A 17,134-nucleotide genomic window follows, 5' to 3' on the forward strand; every position below is an offset into this window, starting at 1 on the left:
AGAGACAGGAGGAGAAGGGGATGACAGAGGATGAGATGGTTGGAGGGCATCACTGATTCAATGGACTTGAGTTTGAGCAAACTCTGGGAGATAGCGAACGACAGGGAAGACTGCATGGTACAGTCCATGGTGTTGAAAAGAGTTGGGCTTAGTGACTGAACAACAAAAACAATCTGCATAGGCTCTAAATGCAAAAGCAAGTGTCCTTATGAGAGGCAGAAGAGAAGAAGGCACAGATAGAAAAGGAGGAAGCAATGTGACCACAGAGGCAGAGACTGGAGTGATGTGGCCACACACCCAGGAATGCAGGCAGCCATTAGAAGTGGAAGAGGCGAGGAAGCCTTCTCCCTCAGAGCCTCTGGAGAGGGCCTGGCCCATTGGAACCCTGATTTTGGACTTCTGGCCTCCAGACTTTCTGTTGCTTTAAGCAACCCAGTTTACAGTACATTGTTAACAGCAGCTGCAGGAAACCAATACACCTGAGTCCTCAGTCTCAAGTGGTCCCAGCTTCCTCTCTCACTCAAGGCCTTGTGATCCTGAGCAGTCATTTTCTGCTTCACTGCTCTGGTGTTTTGGGTTAACCCTTCCTCTGTGTGATGCATGGATCTGTGGCACTGGCAGCACTGGGAGCTTGTTGTTGTGTAGTTGCTAAGTCATGTCTGACTCTTTGCGACCCCAGGGGCTGTAGCCTGCCAGGCTCCTCTGTCCATGGGATTTCCCAGGCAAGAATACTGGAGTGGGTTGCCATTTCCTTCTCCAGGGAGTCTTCTTGACCCAGGGATCGAAACTGTGTCTCCTGAATTGGCAGGCGTGTTCTTTACCCCTGAGCCACCTGGGGGGCAGATGATTCATACACACGTTCAAATTTGAGAAGCTCTAGTAGGATAAACTGTTTGGTGACAATCAGATCTTTTCTCTACCTGCAAGGATTCTGGTTTATTCACGTCAAATCTGTTAAATATGAAGTGGAAGTTTTGTAGATACAAACCAAACGCTTGGGATAGAATGGCACGCCAATGTGTTATGCATGCAGTGACATGATGTCTGAAACTTGCTTTAAAAGATTCAAGGAAGGAAAGAAGGAAAGAGGAAATAAAGGGCCTTGGGTGGGGACAGTGACGGACAGGTGAGGCGAAATGTGGACACATTTTTGCAGCTCGGTGCTGGGTACACAGAGCTTCCTTGTGAAATGCTCTCTACTTTTTCTGCAAGTTGGAAATTGCCACAATGAAAAGTTAGGAAATGCCTTGTTTTCCCAGCCATCCTTTATCTTTAGTTTTTTTCCCCCATGAATCCCATTTTTATCCTCTTGTGGAAATGGCTGGTGTTGGAGGGACACCTTTTCTATCGCAGTCTGTGGTTTTCTTTGCTTTGCTTCTTCATGTTTGTGGGTTTTGTTGGCTTTCAGGACATTTTTGTCAGAGTGTTGTTTCCGGGGGAGCAGGATGGGAGCTGGTGAAGGTTTATGGCATCATCTGACTGGGTTTCCAACAACATCCGCTGGGCTTGTGTTGTTACCGGCAGCAGGAATTTGATTTCCTTTCTCTTTCCCTACCTCTCCCACCTCTTTCATTCAGTCTTTTTTGTCCACTGGCTACAGTGTCATGTACATGACCTTTGGGTCTCTGATTTACATGTGATTTGCATATTACACTTCTAGTTCAGGGGTTCTTAATGAGGGGGTGGTTTTACCTCCTAAGGAACATCAGGCACTAGGAGAGGGATGCTGCTGGTCTAGTGAGTAGAAGCCAGGGATGCTGCTATACCCTCTACAGTGCACAGGACAGGCCACGCCCCAAGACAAACAATGACCTAGCCTCACATATTAATAGCAGGACAATGAGAAACCCTGATCCAGTCTTAAAGATCATCCAAGCGGGGGCTTTCCTGGTGATCCAATGGTTAAGATTCTGTACTACCAATGCAGGGGGCCTGGGTTCGATCCCTGTGCAGAGAACTACATGCCTCAGCAAAGATTTGGCACACCAAAAAAAAAAGAAATCATCCAGGTGCCTTTGGCCACAATTTTTTGCTTTGTCTCATGAAGGAGAGATGGACTCATGATTGACTGCAGTATCAATGAGGAATATTTACTCATAGGTTGATTTTGGGATAGACTGTGATTGCTCATTTGTGCAAGTGGTGCCCTGCACACCTCCAGGGGGCACCATCCATATGATATTAATGAAAACAACCCCCTCAAAATTGTGCAGCACAGAATTGACAAAGCTGTAAGTGGTTGCTCCAGTTTTGGGGTTGCCCTGGTGGTTCTGGAACTGAGATAGACTTTTTATTCTGGCCGCCAGAGGCCCTGAGAATGCTGTCAAGTGTCCTTTCAAGAAAAGAGGAAATGTGGGACTGTGAGGACCTCACTTGCTTTATTTTAGACCTTCATTCCCTGGTGGTTCAGACGGTAAAGAATCTGCCTGCAATGCAGGTGACCTGGGTGCAGTCCTTGGGTCAGGAAGACCCCCTGGAGGAGGGAATAGAGTCTGGCAGGCTAATGTCTATGGGGTCGCAAGAGTTGTACATGACTGAGAGACTAACACTTTCACTTTTTCACTTTCATCTCATTATAGAGCATCTTCTTTCGCCCCCGGGCCGTATCCATTTGACTAGATCTAAAATTGTCAGATTACAGTATTGTGGCTTTCATCTGAAATGTGGTGGTGTTAGCTTCTTATTTTCAGTCAGTTCCTTGGGGGAGGAAGTACATGCTGCCATAAGACTTCCTATCCACCCACTATTTGCTTGGCGGGATTTCCTTAGTTTCAGCAGCATAACTTAATCTTGCTGGTCCTCAATCACTTTGCAATAAAAACTGAGATTGCAGAAAATGTTCATTGTCATTACCAGTGATGGAGCAGTAAGTACAGGCTTCTGGAGGAGAGAGAGGGAATTGTGTGATTTAAACTAGCAGAATGAGCTGCTCGCCCCCAGAGAATGGCTTTTCGTTTCAGCAAGGTCTGAGGGAAACTATGACAGAGTTCAGGGACACAGAGGGACAGCTGGGAGGTGTGGTCACTGAATCCACTGGGCACTCCTGCCCTGTGGACAGACCCATGGACGGAGTTGGGATTTCTTGGGACTCGGTCTTGGGTCACTGAGTGCACCCCCACATCCCCATACCATGGGGCCCAGGCTGGGTGGTAGATCCCTGAGGTTCATGCTAGTCCTTCTTCTGTTGCTTCTCCCTCTGGTGACAGTCCATGACTTTCCACCTGGGACCCATTAGTCCCCCATGGGTGACATGGTTTGTGTCAGGCTTGCCATTCCCCACCCTGACCTGGGTGTGGGCACGTGATTAGCATCATTCCATTCCCCTGGCCACAGAGATTGGTTCTGAGAAGCAAACTGGTGCAAGGGGAGTCAGTCTTGGGAATATGGGTTTGAACTGTGCTCCCCAAAAAAGATATTTTGGGGTCCTAAACCCCAGAGCTTCAGAATATGACCTTATTTGGAAACGGTCATTGCAGAGGTGAGGTTATTAGAGGGGAGGGTGTGCCCCTAATCCAAGTGACTGATGTCCTAATAAGACAGCCACGTGAAGACAGAGACATAGGAAGAACTCCACGGGCTGGACAGAGGACTGGAGGGGTGTACCTACAAGTCAAGGAATGCCAAAGATCATGGGCAAACCACGAGAAGCTTGGAGGAGACAAAGGATTCCTACAGCTTTCAGAGAGTATCGCTCTTGTTCAGTGTTTGGCTGCTAACTTGTGTCTGACTCTTTGCAACCCTACGGGCTACAGCATGCCTGTCCTTCACTATCACCCAGTTTGCTCAAATTCATGTTCATTGAGTTGGTGATGCTATATCTAACCACCTCATCCTCTACCGTCCCCCTTCTGTTTTTGCCTTCAACCTTTCCCAGCATCAGGGTCATTCCCAGTGAGTTGGCTCTTTGCATCAGGTGGCCAAAATATTAGAGCTTCAGCTCAGCATCAGTCCTTCCAATCAATATCCAGGGTTGATTTCCTTTAGGATGGACTGGTTTGATCTCCTAGCAGACCAAGGGACTCTCAAGAGTCTTCTCCAGCACCATAGTTTGAAAGCATCAATTCTTTGGCTCTCAGTCTTCTTTATGGTCCAACTCTCATATATGTACAAGACTACTGGAAAAAAACCATAGCTTTATTGTTCTACTGACTCCTTGATTTCAAACTTCTGGCTTCTAGAGCCATGAAACAATGAATTTCTGTTGTTTTAAGCCCCATGGTTTGGTGGTGCTTTGTTATGACGGCCCTAGGAGATTAGTATATGTACTTTCAAATTAGCAGTCTTCCTCCTTCTCCTTCTTCAGAATCATCATCGTTATCATCACCTTTGTTTAAGCAACAGAGGGGGTCTCCTATGGATGTGGAGACTGTGATGTGGGGTAGTCCAGCCTCCATGGTCAGTCAGTGTGCCCTTTGGCATTAGGGATTAGACCGTAATTCTGGGGCTTTCTGGGGCTCCATGCTGGGGCACCATCCCCTATTACCTGTCGCCTTTCCACAAAGACCGATGCTCCCCCCTGGTTGTCTGAGCCCCAACCATGACCTACTCATGATAGGCAGAATTAAGATGGCCTCAGGATTGATGCTCCGGATACACACGTTTGTAGAATTCCCTTCCCTTGCTCATGGGTGGGACCTGTGCCTGGCTTCTAACCAGTGGACATGGAAAAGTTGAAGAGATTTTGCAGAGATAACTAAGGGCCCTAACCAGTTGACTCTGAGTTAATCCAGAGGTGATTATCCTTGCTGGGCCTGACCTCAGCAGGTGTGCTCTTAGCAGAGAGTCCGGAGGAGATCCTCTCCTACTGGCCTTGAAGGAGCAAGCTGCCTGGGTTCTGCAGCTGCGGGGAAAGGAAGTCTTCTAACAATTACATAACCTTGGGAGAGGACCCAGAGCCTCAGATGAGACCACCCCAGCCGGCACCTTGACTGCAGCCTCGTGAGATTCTGAGCAGAGGACTAAAGTCAGCCATGCTCAGAGTCCTGACCATGGGGCCTGAGAGAGAATAAATGGGTGTTGTCCTAAGCTGCTAAGTTTGTGTGGCTGTTATGCAGCCATAGAAAACGAATGTGCCATTCCATTTAAAGGAACAGTCAGGTGCTGTGGCCAAGACCCCTGGGTGTGTGTGTGTGTGTGTGTGTGTATGTGTTCAGGGAGGTGGGGGATGATGAAAGGAGCAGGGTGGAACCAGGTGGGAAGAACAAAACTACCTTGGAGGAAGTAACAGCCCTTCTGATGAGAGAGGGAAGCAGCTTGATCAACATGCAGCCCTGCCCAGTGCCCGGCCCTGCGGGGCTGGAGGGAGAACATTACCCAGGTCCTAGGAGCCTCCATCCTGCCCAGAAGTCCCACTTGCAGGCAGTGCTGGCGGCAAATACTTGGAGGAAAAACACATGCTTTGTAAGGATGCAAAGATCTTCTGACATGGAATGATGATGAAGTGGGATATTTTAAATTAATAGGCAGCTTTGTTTTTAAAATCCTCTCTCCTGGGGCTTGCCTGGTGGTCCAGTGGCTAAGGCTCCATGCTCCCAGCTCAGGGGGCCTGAGTTCAATCCCTGGTTAGGAAACTAGGTCCCACATGCCGCATCCAAGAGTTTGCATGCTGCCACAAAAGATCCTGCATGCCGCAGTGTCAAAGATCCCACATGCTGCAACTGAGACCCGACGCAGTCAAATAAATATTAAAAAAAAAAACCAAACTTCTCTCCTTTAGTCTTTCCATCATTCAAGCAGTCAGGATTTCTGTTTTCATTTCCCGAGGAAAGGATCCCATGGGGGAAAGTGGAGAAATCAGAGACTCCTTTTGGCTTTGGGGTTTACATACTAAGCCTCTTTTGGGAGCCATGGAGGAGTTGGGGTGTAGAAAAAGGCTTCAGGGGGACACACGGGAGTAAGAACAAATCTCTCCTGTTTGATTCCCTGAGAAAGGAAGCCCAGAGGCAGAAGGATCGCCAAGGAAGGGGCTCCTTGTCCTTGACTCTGGTGGAGTTCCAGCGAGAAGGAAGCGAAACCTCCCAAAAGATGTGTGGAGTTTGGGAGCAGAGTGGGCAGGAGCCTGGGACTGTGGGTCAAGCCCTGCAAAGAGGGCCAGACTCTGGAGACACGTTAGTGGGAAGCTGGCCATCTTCTGCCCTGCCCGGCTCCACAGGGATGCTCCAACAGTATTCGTTAGTTGATAGGATGAATACAGTCCTAACAAACTCCAGGAAGACTTTCTTCACCAGCATCAGGACAACTGATGAGGGATCCTAGGTCTGGGATGAGGGCCCAGATACCACACACCTGACAGCCCCCAGGCACAAGAAGGCCCTGCTGCTCAGAGTTCTGACCACATCAGGCAAGTCAGCTACGTCTCAGGCCTGAGCCACGGCCTTTCCCTGCTGCGTGCTCCTTGCCTGGGACCGCCTGGTCCCTAATCTCCTGGCCTCTGTCTGGGAAGCTTGAAGGAGTGGTTGCTTGCCTTTTTGGGCTCCGTGAGCTCCTGTGGGAGCAGCTGCCGGTGCAGCTGAGCTGAGCAGCAGGACAGCAGCGTTGTCTCCTCACCCTTCTCCTGACTTAACTGGCCCTGAGGTGTTCGTAAGAACTCCAGTTAATTAGTCGTTGGGCCCAGAGAGCCCCTTTCATCATACTTTGTGTCAGGCCTACCCCCTGGAATCTGAAGAGGTCTTTGGGTGCTGGCAACACCAATTTTTATCCATTATTTTTTTCTATTACGGATGATCCTTTTCCACGTAGGAGTCAGACAGAGGTCGGCTTGAGCCCAGCTCACGAAGACAGATGCTGGTGCTTTTGCTGGGTCCAGGGTGGCCTCTGTGTCGTTAACACAACATATTCAGGATGTCTCCCTGCTGCCTGGGAGCTCTGAGGATGTGCAACATTCAAAGGTGTTTGGGATGACTACTTAATTAGAAGGAAGAACACCAAATGGCTGTAGGCATGCTAAAGGTAGGGAGACCGTGCTAAAGTGTCTGGGACCATCCAGGGCTGAGTTCAAGTCCTGCTTTGCCCCTCAGCAGAAGGTCTGCTGTGGGACCTCAGGAAAGATTTGTATGTTCATGGGCCTCGGATATCTCACCTGTTCTGACTTTTTATCACTGCTATGAGAATTGAAGGATATGGTGACTGTGGTACTTCCTGAGCATTTTTGTAAGCCAGGTTGTGGTTCAGTCACTTAAAACAGGGGTTTCAGCTGAGGGCCAGTTTGTCCCCCGGGGGTGTTGGGCAATGTCTGAGACATTCTTGGTTGTCACAATGTGAGGAAGAGACACTCCTGGCACCTAGATGATGGAGACCAGGGATCTGCCCGACATCCCACACTGCACAGGACAGTCCCCACCACAGAGGACTGTCTGGTCCCAAACGCCAACAGTGCTGAGGCTGCAAAACCTGTTTTAAAGCAGTGACTTGTTCACCACCTCAATAAATGGCAGGTTGGTTATAAATAAGAAGGATAGAAGAACATGCTTTTTTCTATAAAGTGGTGAATTTATGTATATAGGCACTTTATAGACCTATAGTACTTTATAGGCAATACATACACATGGTCCAAGATCTAAAAGGTACACAGAATGTACAATCCAAAGTCTCCCTTCCACTCTGTCCCCTTCCTGGAGGAATCAGTGATACCAATTCCTTGTTTATTTCTTTAGAGGTTCTCTGTGCATCTATAAGCAACTATATGCACATATACCCACACGTATGTGCACAAATACGCGTGCTACACATATTCTTTGCATCTTGCTTTTGTCACTTAATCCTTCTTGGAGATAACTTCCTACCAGACACAAAAAGCTTCCTCAGTTCTTCTTAGTTAAAAAAAAAATTAAAAGAAAAGTATTTTTGGCTGTGCTGCACAGCCTGTGGGATACTTAGTTCCCCGACCAGGGATTGAACCTGTGCCCCTTGCAGTGGAAGTACAGAGTCCCAACCACTGGACTGCTGGGGAAACCCCTCTCAGTTTTTCTTTTAAAGGTGACAGAGTATGCCATTCTATGCATGTCCAGTATTTTATTTAGCTACTCCCCTCTGGATGGATAGGTTGTTTCTATTTTCTTTCACTGTTGCAAACTAATGTAATAAATAACTTTGTATGTGTATCATTTTCCACCAAGCAAATTATAATGGTAGGATAGAGTCCTAGAAGTGGAACTGCCAAATAAGAAAGTGTGTGTGTTTGTAATGTATGAGATGCTGCTGAATTACCCTCCATTGAAGCTGTAAGGCTTCCATTTCCTGCTGGCAGTAGTGTTGGGATGATTTTGTAATTTAAAAAAATTTGCTCTCACCTTGTGTATCATCTCATCAAAAGCCTTCTTGGGATCAGTAAAAGGTGAGCATCCCTTACAATATTTTGTGCCCCTTGTATTTTCAGCGCTCAAGGACCCAGAATCTGCCCACGGGAGATCTTTAAGTGTTATGAAGTTAATGCCGCTGGGGAGTAGAGAAAAGTGCTCTTTTGTTCCTGCTTCCTGGTGCTAATGGTTCCCAAATGACTTGTGTTTGGAAGAGTTTACATGTAGTAAAATCCGTCTCAGCAAATCTCCCTCTGAGTGGTTGCTCAGCTTTATTTTTCGAGTTTCTGATTCAAGGGTCCCTTTGAGAGTTGGGTGGAAGTCCCAGCCAAAAGGCACCAGCAGTTTGCCCATCATGTCAGAGGTTCCCAGAGCTGCGCTTGGACCCCAGCAAGTGGTTCTCTGGGTGTGTGTGTGTTGAGGTCACATTACTAGCACCCCTCCCTGCCCAGCGAGAGGGGTCTGCCGATTCCCAGTTCAGAACGAGCAGAACCAGTTCTGTGTGTCCAGGGCCACCCTGGTTCCTAGTCTGGCTTCTCCCTTCCCACTTTCTGACCAAGTGGCTGGTCAGTTTTACTCAGCCTTGTGGAGTTGTTGTTTTCTCACCTGTGGATCGGGGACAACACTTGCTTGCAGTGTTGTCCTGGAGATACCCAAGGCAAAGCCTGTGGCACAGAGCCTGACATCAGGCTCAATTTGAAACGGAAGCCACTGTTAGTCTAATTACAGGGGAGCCCTTCGCATCCGGACTGCCTCCTCCTCTGCCTCTTGTTTAGACTGGAATCTCTTTGCTTAGTGGCAACTGGCATTCTGGATCCATCACGTTCCTTCTTGTCACAGAGACCTCATACATGCTGTTCCCTCTGCCTGGAACACTTTTCCTTCCTCTGGATTCCCGAGGTCTCTTTCTTTTTATTTACTTATGTTTGGCTGTGGTGAGTCTTCATTGCTACGCAGGCTTCTCATAGTGGTGGCTTTCCTTGCTGTGGCGCACGGGTTCTAGAGCACACGGGCTTCGGTAGTTGCAGCACGTGGGCTCAGGAGTTGCGGCCCCCTGACTCTAGAGCACAGGCTCAGTAGTTGTGCACGGGCTTAGTTGCTCTGCGGCCTGGGGGAATCTTCCTGGACCCAGAATTGAACCCGTGTCTCCTGCATTGGCCAGCAAACTTTTTACCACTGAGCCACCAGGGAAGCACGCGGGATCTTTGATCTTCCTTGCAGTATGCGGGATCTTTAATTGCGGCATACAAACTCTTGGTCGCAGCACGTGGGATCTAGTTCCCTGACGAGGGATCGAAGCCAGGCCTTTTACATTGGGAGCATTGAGTCTTAACCACCGGACAACCAGAAAAGTCCAACCTCTCCTTCACTGGCAGCTCAACTGCCATCTTCCTCCAGGAGCCCTTCCCTGTCTCTCTGATTTCCAGTCCATTTGCCCTTGCTGTCTTCTCCCAGAGAGGCTGTCCTCTTCCGTCTTGGTGCCTCTCTGGCTTGCAGTGACATCTATTCATGTGTTTACTTCTCTGAAGTCTGTCTCTGCCAGTGACCCGCATGCTCCAGGTGAGCTGGAGGGGCCAGCTTGGGCAAGACCCCGAGGCAAGTGGGGGCTGGTTGGAGGCATGTGCAGGGGGCTTTTGTGATCTGGAGGGAAGCTTGTGAGAGGAAGACAGATGAGAGAGGCTCAGAGTGAGTGGGTCAGGGGCCAGGCTGTGTGGACCTTCTGGGTCATTGAAAGACAAGATTTAACTTCTCTTCAAAGATCGTACATGTCCCTCCAGTGCACCAGCATTAAGCAGGGGAGCTACCTGATCTAACTGATTACTTTAGGCTTTAATATTTTATTATTCTCAATAAAAACCTTTTAATGATTTACTGTATACAAGATCACTGGCCATGATATGAAAGGCAGGGTGGAGGGCAGGGTGGGCCTAGGGCATCGGAGAGATGCCTTTGGAGGCTGCCGCTGTGGCCCCCATCCTGTCTGCAGGCCATGGGTTCTAGAGACAACCCTGTGCATGCCCGAGCATGCTTAAGCTAGCACTTCTTCCAGGGAAGTGATCCCAGGTCGTGTGGGCTGCCTCAGTCTCCCCAGAGGTGCCAGAGAAGCAGCTCTCTGTTTCAGGGAACGGTGGACGCCAGGCTTCTGCCAGCACAGTGGCCTGGCTGCGGGGCAGAGCTTACCCGAGATGGTGGTGAAGTGGGATGGGGAGGTCATGGTCACGAAGGGTGGCGTGAGGTACTTGGCCTTGACGCCCTCCTGGGCCAGGCGGTCCATGTTGGGGGTGTCCACGTCCTGGTCATAGTCCCAGCGGAAGCCGTCGAAGGAGATGAGCAGCAGCTTGCGGAAGCTCTTCGTCCGGGGGACGGGGTGGCCACCGGCCCAGCCCAGCAGGACAGGCAGCAGCAGCAGCGCGAGGGCCCGGGGCCCTGTCATGTCTCAGCGCCTCCCACGCTCTCACCGCTGGGGTCACAGCCTGCTCCCGTTTTCTCCCTTGTTTTATCTGCGGTTGAGCAAAGTCCACGTTGATAATTCTGCCTCAGCTCTATTGTGGACCAGAACACTTGGAGCCTAATGAGATGGCACACATCTGACATGATGGAAGAGCTCTGGAGGCGGGTGGTGGTGGTGCAACACTGATGCGCTTAATGCTGCGGCCCCATGCACTCTAAAATGGTGAAAACATGCTCAGGATTATGTGCATCTTACTATGATATAAAAAGGCAAACCACGTGAAATGTTTTGGACTTGTACAAATTCCACTGTTGTGAACATTTGGAGAACAAATTAGGTTGGTGCTTTCCTTTACTCGATATAGCCTGTTTTTATAGGGAGAACAAATTACTGTTCGTTATGAAAACAGCCACTGTGGATTGCATGCTCATGAGGTCTGGGAACTGTACATACATCATCTATTCTATCCCATTTAATTTTTTTTGAAATTCTAGAAAGGTTATTAAGTTGAACATTCCCCATAAGAATTAAAAAAAAAATCACTGTGGTCCAATACACATAAGATAAAATTTACCATTTTAATCACTTGAAAGCGGACAGTCTCAGCGACATTTAGTACATTCGCAGGGCTGACGTTTAGTACATTCACATTCACCGCTCTCTGGCTTCAGGCTGTTTTCACCCATGCACGTTCGCAGTCTCTTCTCATTCCTCCCTTCCCCTAGTCCCCAGCAATCACTAATCTGCTTTCTGTCTGTTTGGTATTTTTTTTTATATATTTATTCATTTATTTGGCTGCACCAGGTCTTAGTTGCAGCATGTGGGATCTAGTTCCCTGACCAGGGATCGAACCTGGGCCCCCTGCACTGGGAGCTGAGAGTCTTAACCACTGGGCCAGCAGGGAAGTCCTGTCTGTTTGGATTGACTTATTCTGGGCGTTTCATATAAGTGGAGTCGTACAGCATCTGAGCTTCTGTGTCTGGCTTCTTTTGCCGAGCACCGTGTTTTCAAGGTTCTTTAGTGGTGCCGTGGCATGTGTCAGTACTTCACTCCATTTTATGGCCGAATAATATTCCACTGTATGGATGTTCCACATTTTATACATCCGTTCACCAGCTGATGGGCATTTGGCTTGCTTCCACGCTTTGGCTGTCGTGAATAGTGTTGCTGTGAACATTTGCATATGAGCTTTTGTTTGAATACTCCCCACTTTCAATTTAATTTTTACAACATATCTAAGAGGCAGTTTTTACTTTGTAGCTGAATAAGCAGCTCAGAGAGGCTGTAGAACCTCTCCAAGGCCACCCAGCAGAAGTGAGGCTGTGGCTGTCGTTTTAATACTTGGCTACATGTTTGGTGCACACAGGAATATAAAATTCCCCAAGGGAACAAATGGCTGTGAACAGGCTTAAGCAACTATCCCTCCACCCCACATTTATCGAGCACATTCTTTGTGCTATGGGCTTCTCCAGTGACTCAGTGATAGGGAATCTGCCTGCCAATGCAGGAGGTACAGAAGATGTGGGCTCAATCCCTGGGTCAGGAAGATCCCCTGGAGCAGGAAATGGCAACCCACTCCAGTATTCTTGTCTGGAAAATCCCATGGACAGAGAAGCCTGGCAGGCTACAGTCCATAGGGTCGCAAAGAGTCGGACACAATTTAGTGACTGAGAACGCATGCGATATATGCTAGGTGCCAGATACACACAAGCTTAGATGCAGAGTTTGCCTGTGTGGCTCAGAGTCCAGGGAACAGGCAGACAAATAAAGGGGAATCCTGCCACAGGTGCACATTGGAGGTGATGTGGGAGCACAGGGAGAGGGTCCTCACCTGGGGAAGCCGGACAGAGAAGGGTTCCCGGGAGGAGGTGGCGCTAGACTTGGGTTTCGCAGGCTGGGAGGAATTAGCCTGTTGGTAACATCTAACTTGGGGTGCTCATCTGGATGTGACAACCGTCTCCTAACAGACCTGCCTGTGGCCGCTTTCTACAAGTACACGGATGACATTTACCTTTTCTGCTTTGAAGGATCTGTGAGTTGTATAAAGCTGTCATCAGTGGACTTTCCAGTGACAGGAGGTGACAGTCTGCCCAGGTTTTCGGGTGAAGTTTTCAGGTTTTTGTCTTGATGTGGGTGGACTGCAGGCAGAATATCAGACCCAGATGAGGTGACCCGTTTCCCTCTTCCTGAAACTGCCTGAGAATTTTGATCCAGGTATTTGCTTAGGTTGAGTTTTTGGGGTGAGGAGGTGGAGCGTCAGGAGAGCTCCACTCTGTATTTGCATAACTTGGCCTCTCTTATTAATTACCATGGTGTTTTGCTCTAGGATGGAATTTTGTAGAATTTTGTGATGAGTGTGCAGCGAAGCAGTTGAGGGTGTTTTGCAGCCTGCAGGCTGGGCTCACAGCTCTGCTCTGGGCTTACATTTTACACTTGGGGAAAATCTTATAACCTCTCTGTGCCTCTCTTCCCTTCTCCGTACAAAAGGAATAATGATATATTTCCTGAAGTCATGAGGCGCCGATGAAATGATGTATGTTGACATGAATGCTTACTGCTCATGGAATATCCACCTGCGCCCACCCCCACCCCTGCCACTCCCCATCCCCCTTGTAATCATGGCCCTTGTGTTTTGAGTGGAAGCCACATGTATGACTTCCAGCCTGAAGCTTTCAAGGATTGGTGTATGAGTGCCTCACCCTGTCAACTGCTGCCACAGGAACTGTGGAAGCCTTGTGTTGAGACAGTAGAATTTCCATCATGCTGGGTTTCTGAGTGGTCAAATAGATCATAGTTCCCAGCTAACCCATGGTGGATGTGCAATGTGAGAGGTCAGCCTCTGTTGCCAAGCCACTGAGATTTTGGGATAATTTGTTACTGTGGTATAACTTAGTTTATCTTGTTAATGCAGCAGGTAAAGCACTTACATTGGTCCTTAGTACTGGTTAAGTGTTCAGCAAATGTTGTTTACTTTTTATACAATAATAAATTGCCACTGATAGCTTCAATATCTGATCTAATGATGCCAATGATGCTATTTTGTACTTGGACAAATTGGACTTGGCACTCCTTCCAGCACATGGAAAGGACAGATGACTGAGGGCCAATAAAGCATCATTATCTTTAGTTTGTGTCCCTGGATATCCTTGGTGGCAAAGAACAATGTATGCTGCTCTGGGAAAGCCAGGCCTGGAGGAGAGCTGCTGTTGACGCTGGGATCAGGACTGTCCCAGGCCAGATGTTCTTTGGTTCAAAGAGAATCTTGAGTCTTTGGTGTGTAGATTCTTGGAGGGAATGTGAATATTTGTATTAAGTAGTTTGGCCCTTTTAGAATTGTTTGTTAATCATTTAGGCCTTTTTAGGAACAATCCACATACATCTTAACATTCTGGAAATACAGAAAACAGATACAAAACAGCCAGCAGTCATGCAACAACACACCATGTCTCCTGAATCTTCCCCAAAGTGCAACCTTTGGTGCAATCAGCAGAGACTGGGGGAGGTGGCTGGCTAGAGAGAATTCTAAGGGTGGCCACAGTGATGCTTATTGTCACAGCACTGATATCTTGCTTTCTCTTTGTTGAGCTCTGGTTTGGAAGGTATAAATCCACCATCTGTTTTAGCAAATATTTACTTAACAGTTTGGATGTGGTGGAGAATGAAATATGGAGGAGAGGGCAAATCTCATCCTGGCCACTACGTTTTCAAGCTGTTCTAGCACTCAGCTGTGGCTCATGCAGGCTTGAGGGCCCTCCAGTTCTGGAAACATCTCCCACCCATGCCATCTTGGACTAGATTCTTCTTTGCCAGCCCAGTAGAGCTATCTTTGACTCTTACTTTCTTTTGCATGACATTTATATCAGTCACTGGGAATCTGTACAGAAGTACAGTGCATTTTGTGAAACTTTGGTTGAAATCCCATTAGACTTTGTTTAAAAAAAAACATATTTATGACATAGTCACTGGAATGTAGATGAGGAAATTTCCAAACACATTTTAGGAATCATCCCAGCAGAAGGTAATGGTCAGAACTCTTGGTTGCAGATGACAAAAACCTATCTCTTACTAGGGTAGGTAAGAAAAGGGACCATGCTTTAGTCTTGTTTTCCCTCAAAGCAGATCCTGAAACAAGGATGGGAGTGCAAGTGGCTTATTTGGGCGCATCCCCAGGGAGCACCCATGAGCGAGTGGGGAAGTGACTCAAGGCAGGGAAGAAGGTCATTGTGGGGAGTTTCAGCCTGGGGTGTGTGTAGGTCTAGAGCAGTTACTGCCAATGGGCTGCAGACATGGCATCTGCATGTGGCCTTTTTGGGTGTAATTTCCCAGGTGGTGGAAGTCACTCTGTAGAAAGGCAGGGTCGCAGCTTGGCTCCAGGGACTCACACCCCAGATCTCTCTCCCCATCTCTGTGTCTGACTTTGCATATCACCTCAGTTTCCTCTTGCTTGGGACTGGCTTTCTCCAAAAGTGAGGAGTGTGGCCACAGAAGTTCCTCTTTGTCTCACTCCATAGTTCCTGTCATCACAGAGGATGACTGCATTTTCCCAGTTCCAGCTAGGAAAAACAAACCTGAGGGAAGAACTTTGAATGGCCTGTTTGGGTCAGATTGCCATCCCTGGACCAATCAACTGCATGGGGGCTGGGAAGTGAGGGGGTGGGGGAGGGTGGAGTCAAGTAAGAACGTGGAACATGTGTGCTAAGTTGCTTTAGTCGTGTCCAGCTCTTTGCGAACCCCACCAGAGCCATGTGACTATGGTAGGAAGAGATGCAAATCTCAACAGAAGGGAGGGTGGTAGGCTGAAAAAAAAAAAAAAAGATATCTGATGAAAGGAAAGGATTAGGAGATGTATCCTGTTAAACCTGTTGATGATTGGGGCTTTGAACATTTCTTTGAATATAAAACCTCACTGTGATTCTCTCAGCTTGATTTAGCAGCAGGGAAAAACTTAGCATGGGTTGAACTGTTTACTATGGGCAGGCTGTTGCTGCAGATTCAAATACTTACCGATTGATCCAAAGATCAATTACAGTGCTTCTCAAGGGATGTAAACTCTGATGGGGTCTGCTTATGATGGGGCTGAAGTCAAGCAAGAGGAGAGCTGGCATGAAGGACACTCTCATCTCTTTCTTCCGTTGAGTACTGTCCAGTTCAGGGTCTGGCTGGCAACAGATGTACCTGGAGGGATGGTTGCACATAAAGGAGTGTGTGGGTGTGTTAGGTATTTTCCAAAGATGAGTGCAACACCCCAGAAATGCCTTTTTGCACTCTGATTGCAAATTCTTCCTTAAGAGATGAAGTTTATTTCCCTCTCCTTGAACCTGCACTGGCCTACGACTTGCTTTGATCAACAGAACACAGCTGAACTGATGGTGTCTGACTTTTGGTCCTGCGTCTTGAGAACCCTTCAAGCTTAGCTTATTTTGGCTCTCGAGGCAGGCAGCACCAAGTAAGCCCTGACTCTCCTGCTCAGGGTGCCGTGTGGAGATGGGCTCTGGAGGACAAGAGGGCACATGAAGAAAAACCAAGTTCCCAGCCACTAGCAGCACCATCTGCCAATCACATCCGTGAGGCCATTATTGACCTTCCAGCCCAGCTGGACCTCCAGCTACAAGTGAACTCCGATGAAACCAGCAGAGGAAATGCCCAGCCAACTCACAGAATCACAAGAGATAATAAATGGTTGTGGTTCAAAGTTACTAAGTTTTGGGTGCTATAGAAATAGCCCATGAGGGTGTGAGCTTGTGGGGTACACAGATCCCTTCTGATGAAGATCTATGAGTTCTTAGGATCCAACGCAGAGCCAACTTATGTCCTCAATGTCCTTTTTGTTTGAAACTTCTATGAAAATTTTCTTTGAAGACAACATTTTTAGAGCAGTTTTAGACTCCCAGCAAAATCAGGAGGAAGGGACAGAGATTTCCCATAAGCTCTCTGCTCCACGAATGCACCGCCTCCCCCACGCCCAACATCCCCACCGAGTGGTGCATTTGTTATACTTGATGGACCTGCATTGGCACATCATAGTCCCCCAGAGTCTACAGTTTTACAGTTCACTCTTAGTGTTGTCCATTGTATGGGTTTGGGGTGAATTCCTGTGAAATTTTCACAGGTTTGGACTATCTTCAGGGAAATTCCAAAGCTCAGAAATTATTTTGCTTTCTGGAATCTTTCACATGTTGTTGAGCCCTGGAAATTCCAGAGAAGGATCTGAAATGAAGGAAATTTTTCAAAAAAGGTATTCCTGTGGCTTCACTTTGGCAAGATTCATGTTGGTTGTTCTTGAAGTGCCGAAGATCATGGCATCCGGTCCCATCACTTCATGGGAAATAGATGGGGAAACAGTGGAAACAGTGTCAGATTTTATTTTGGGGGGCTCCAAAATCACTGC

At 48.0% G+C, this 17,134-nt stretch overlaps 1 protein-coding gene across 1 annotated transcript in view; it reads right to left on the reverse strand.

The window, feature by feature from the left end:
* The window catches only part of LOC104988996 (ectonucleotide pyrophosphatase/phosphodiesterase family member 7-like), a 38,403-nt gene extending 27,675 nt beyond the window's left edge, over positions 1-10,728 (reverse strand). The window contains exon 1 of the mRNA XM_010840500.1: positions 10,476-10,728. Coding sequence (XP_010838802.1) covers positions 10,476-10,728 — 253 coding nt within the window. The remainder of the gene's footprint in view (positions 1-10,475) is intronic.
* Between the last annotated feature and the right edge of the window lie 6,406 nt (positions 10,729-17,134).

The sequence above is a fragment of the Bison bison genome, unplaced genomic scaffold, assembly GCF_000754665.1.
Source record: "Bison bison bison isolate TAMUID 2011002044 unplaced genomic scaffold, Bison_UMD1.0 scf7180017864144, whole genome shotgun sequence".
Lineage (NCBI taxonomy): Eukaryota > Metazoa > Chordata > Mammalia > Artiodactyla > Bovidae > Bison > Bison bison.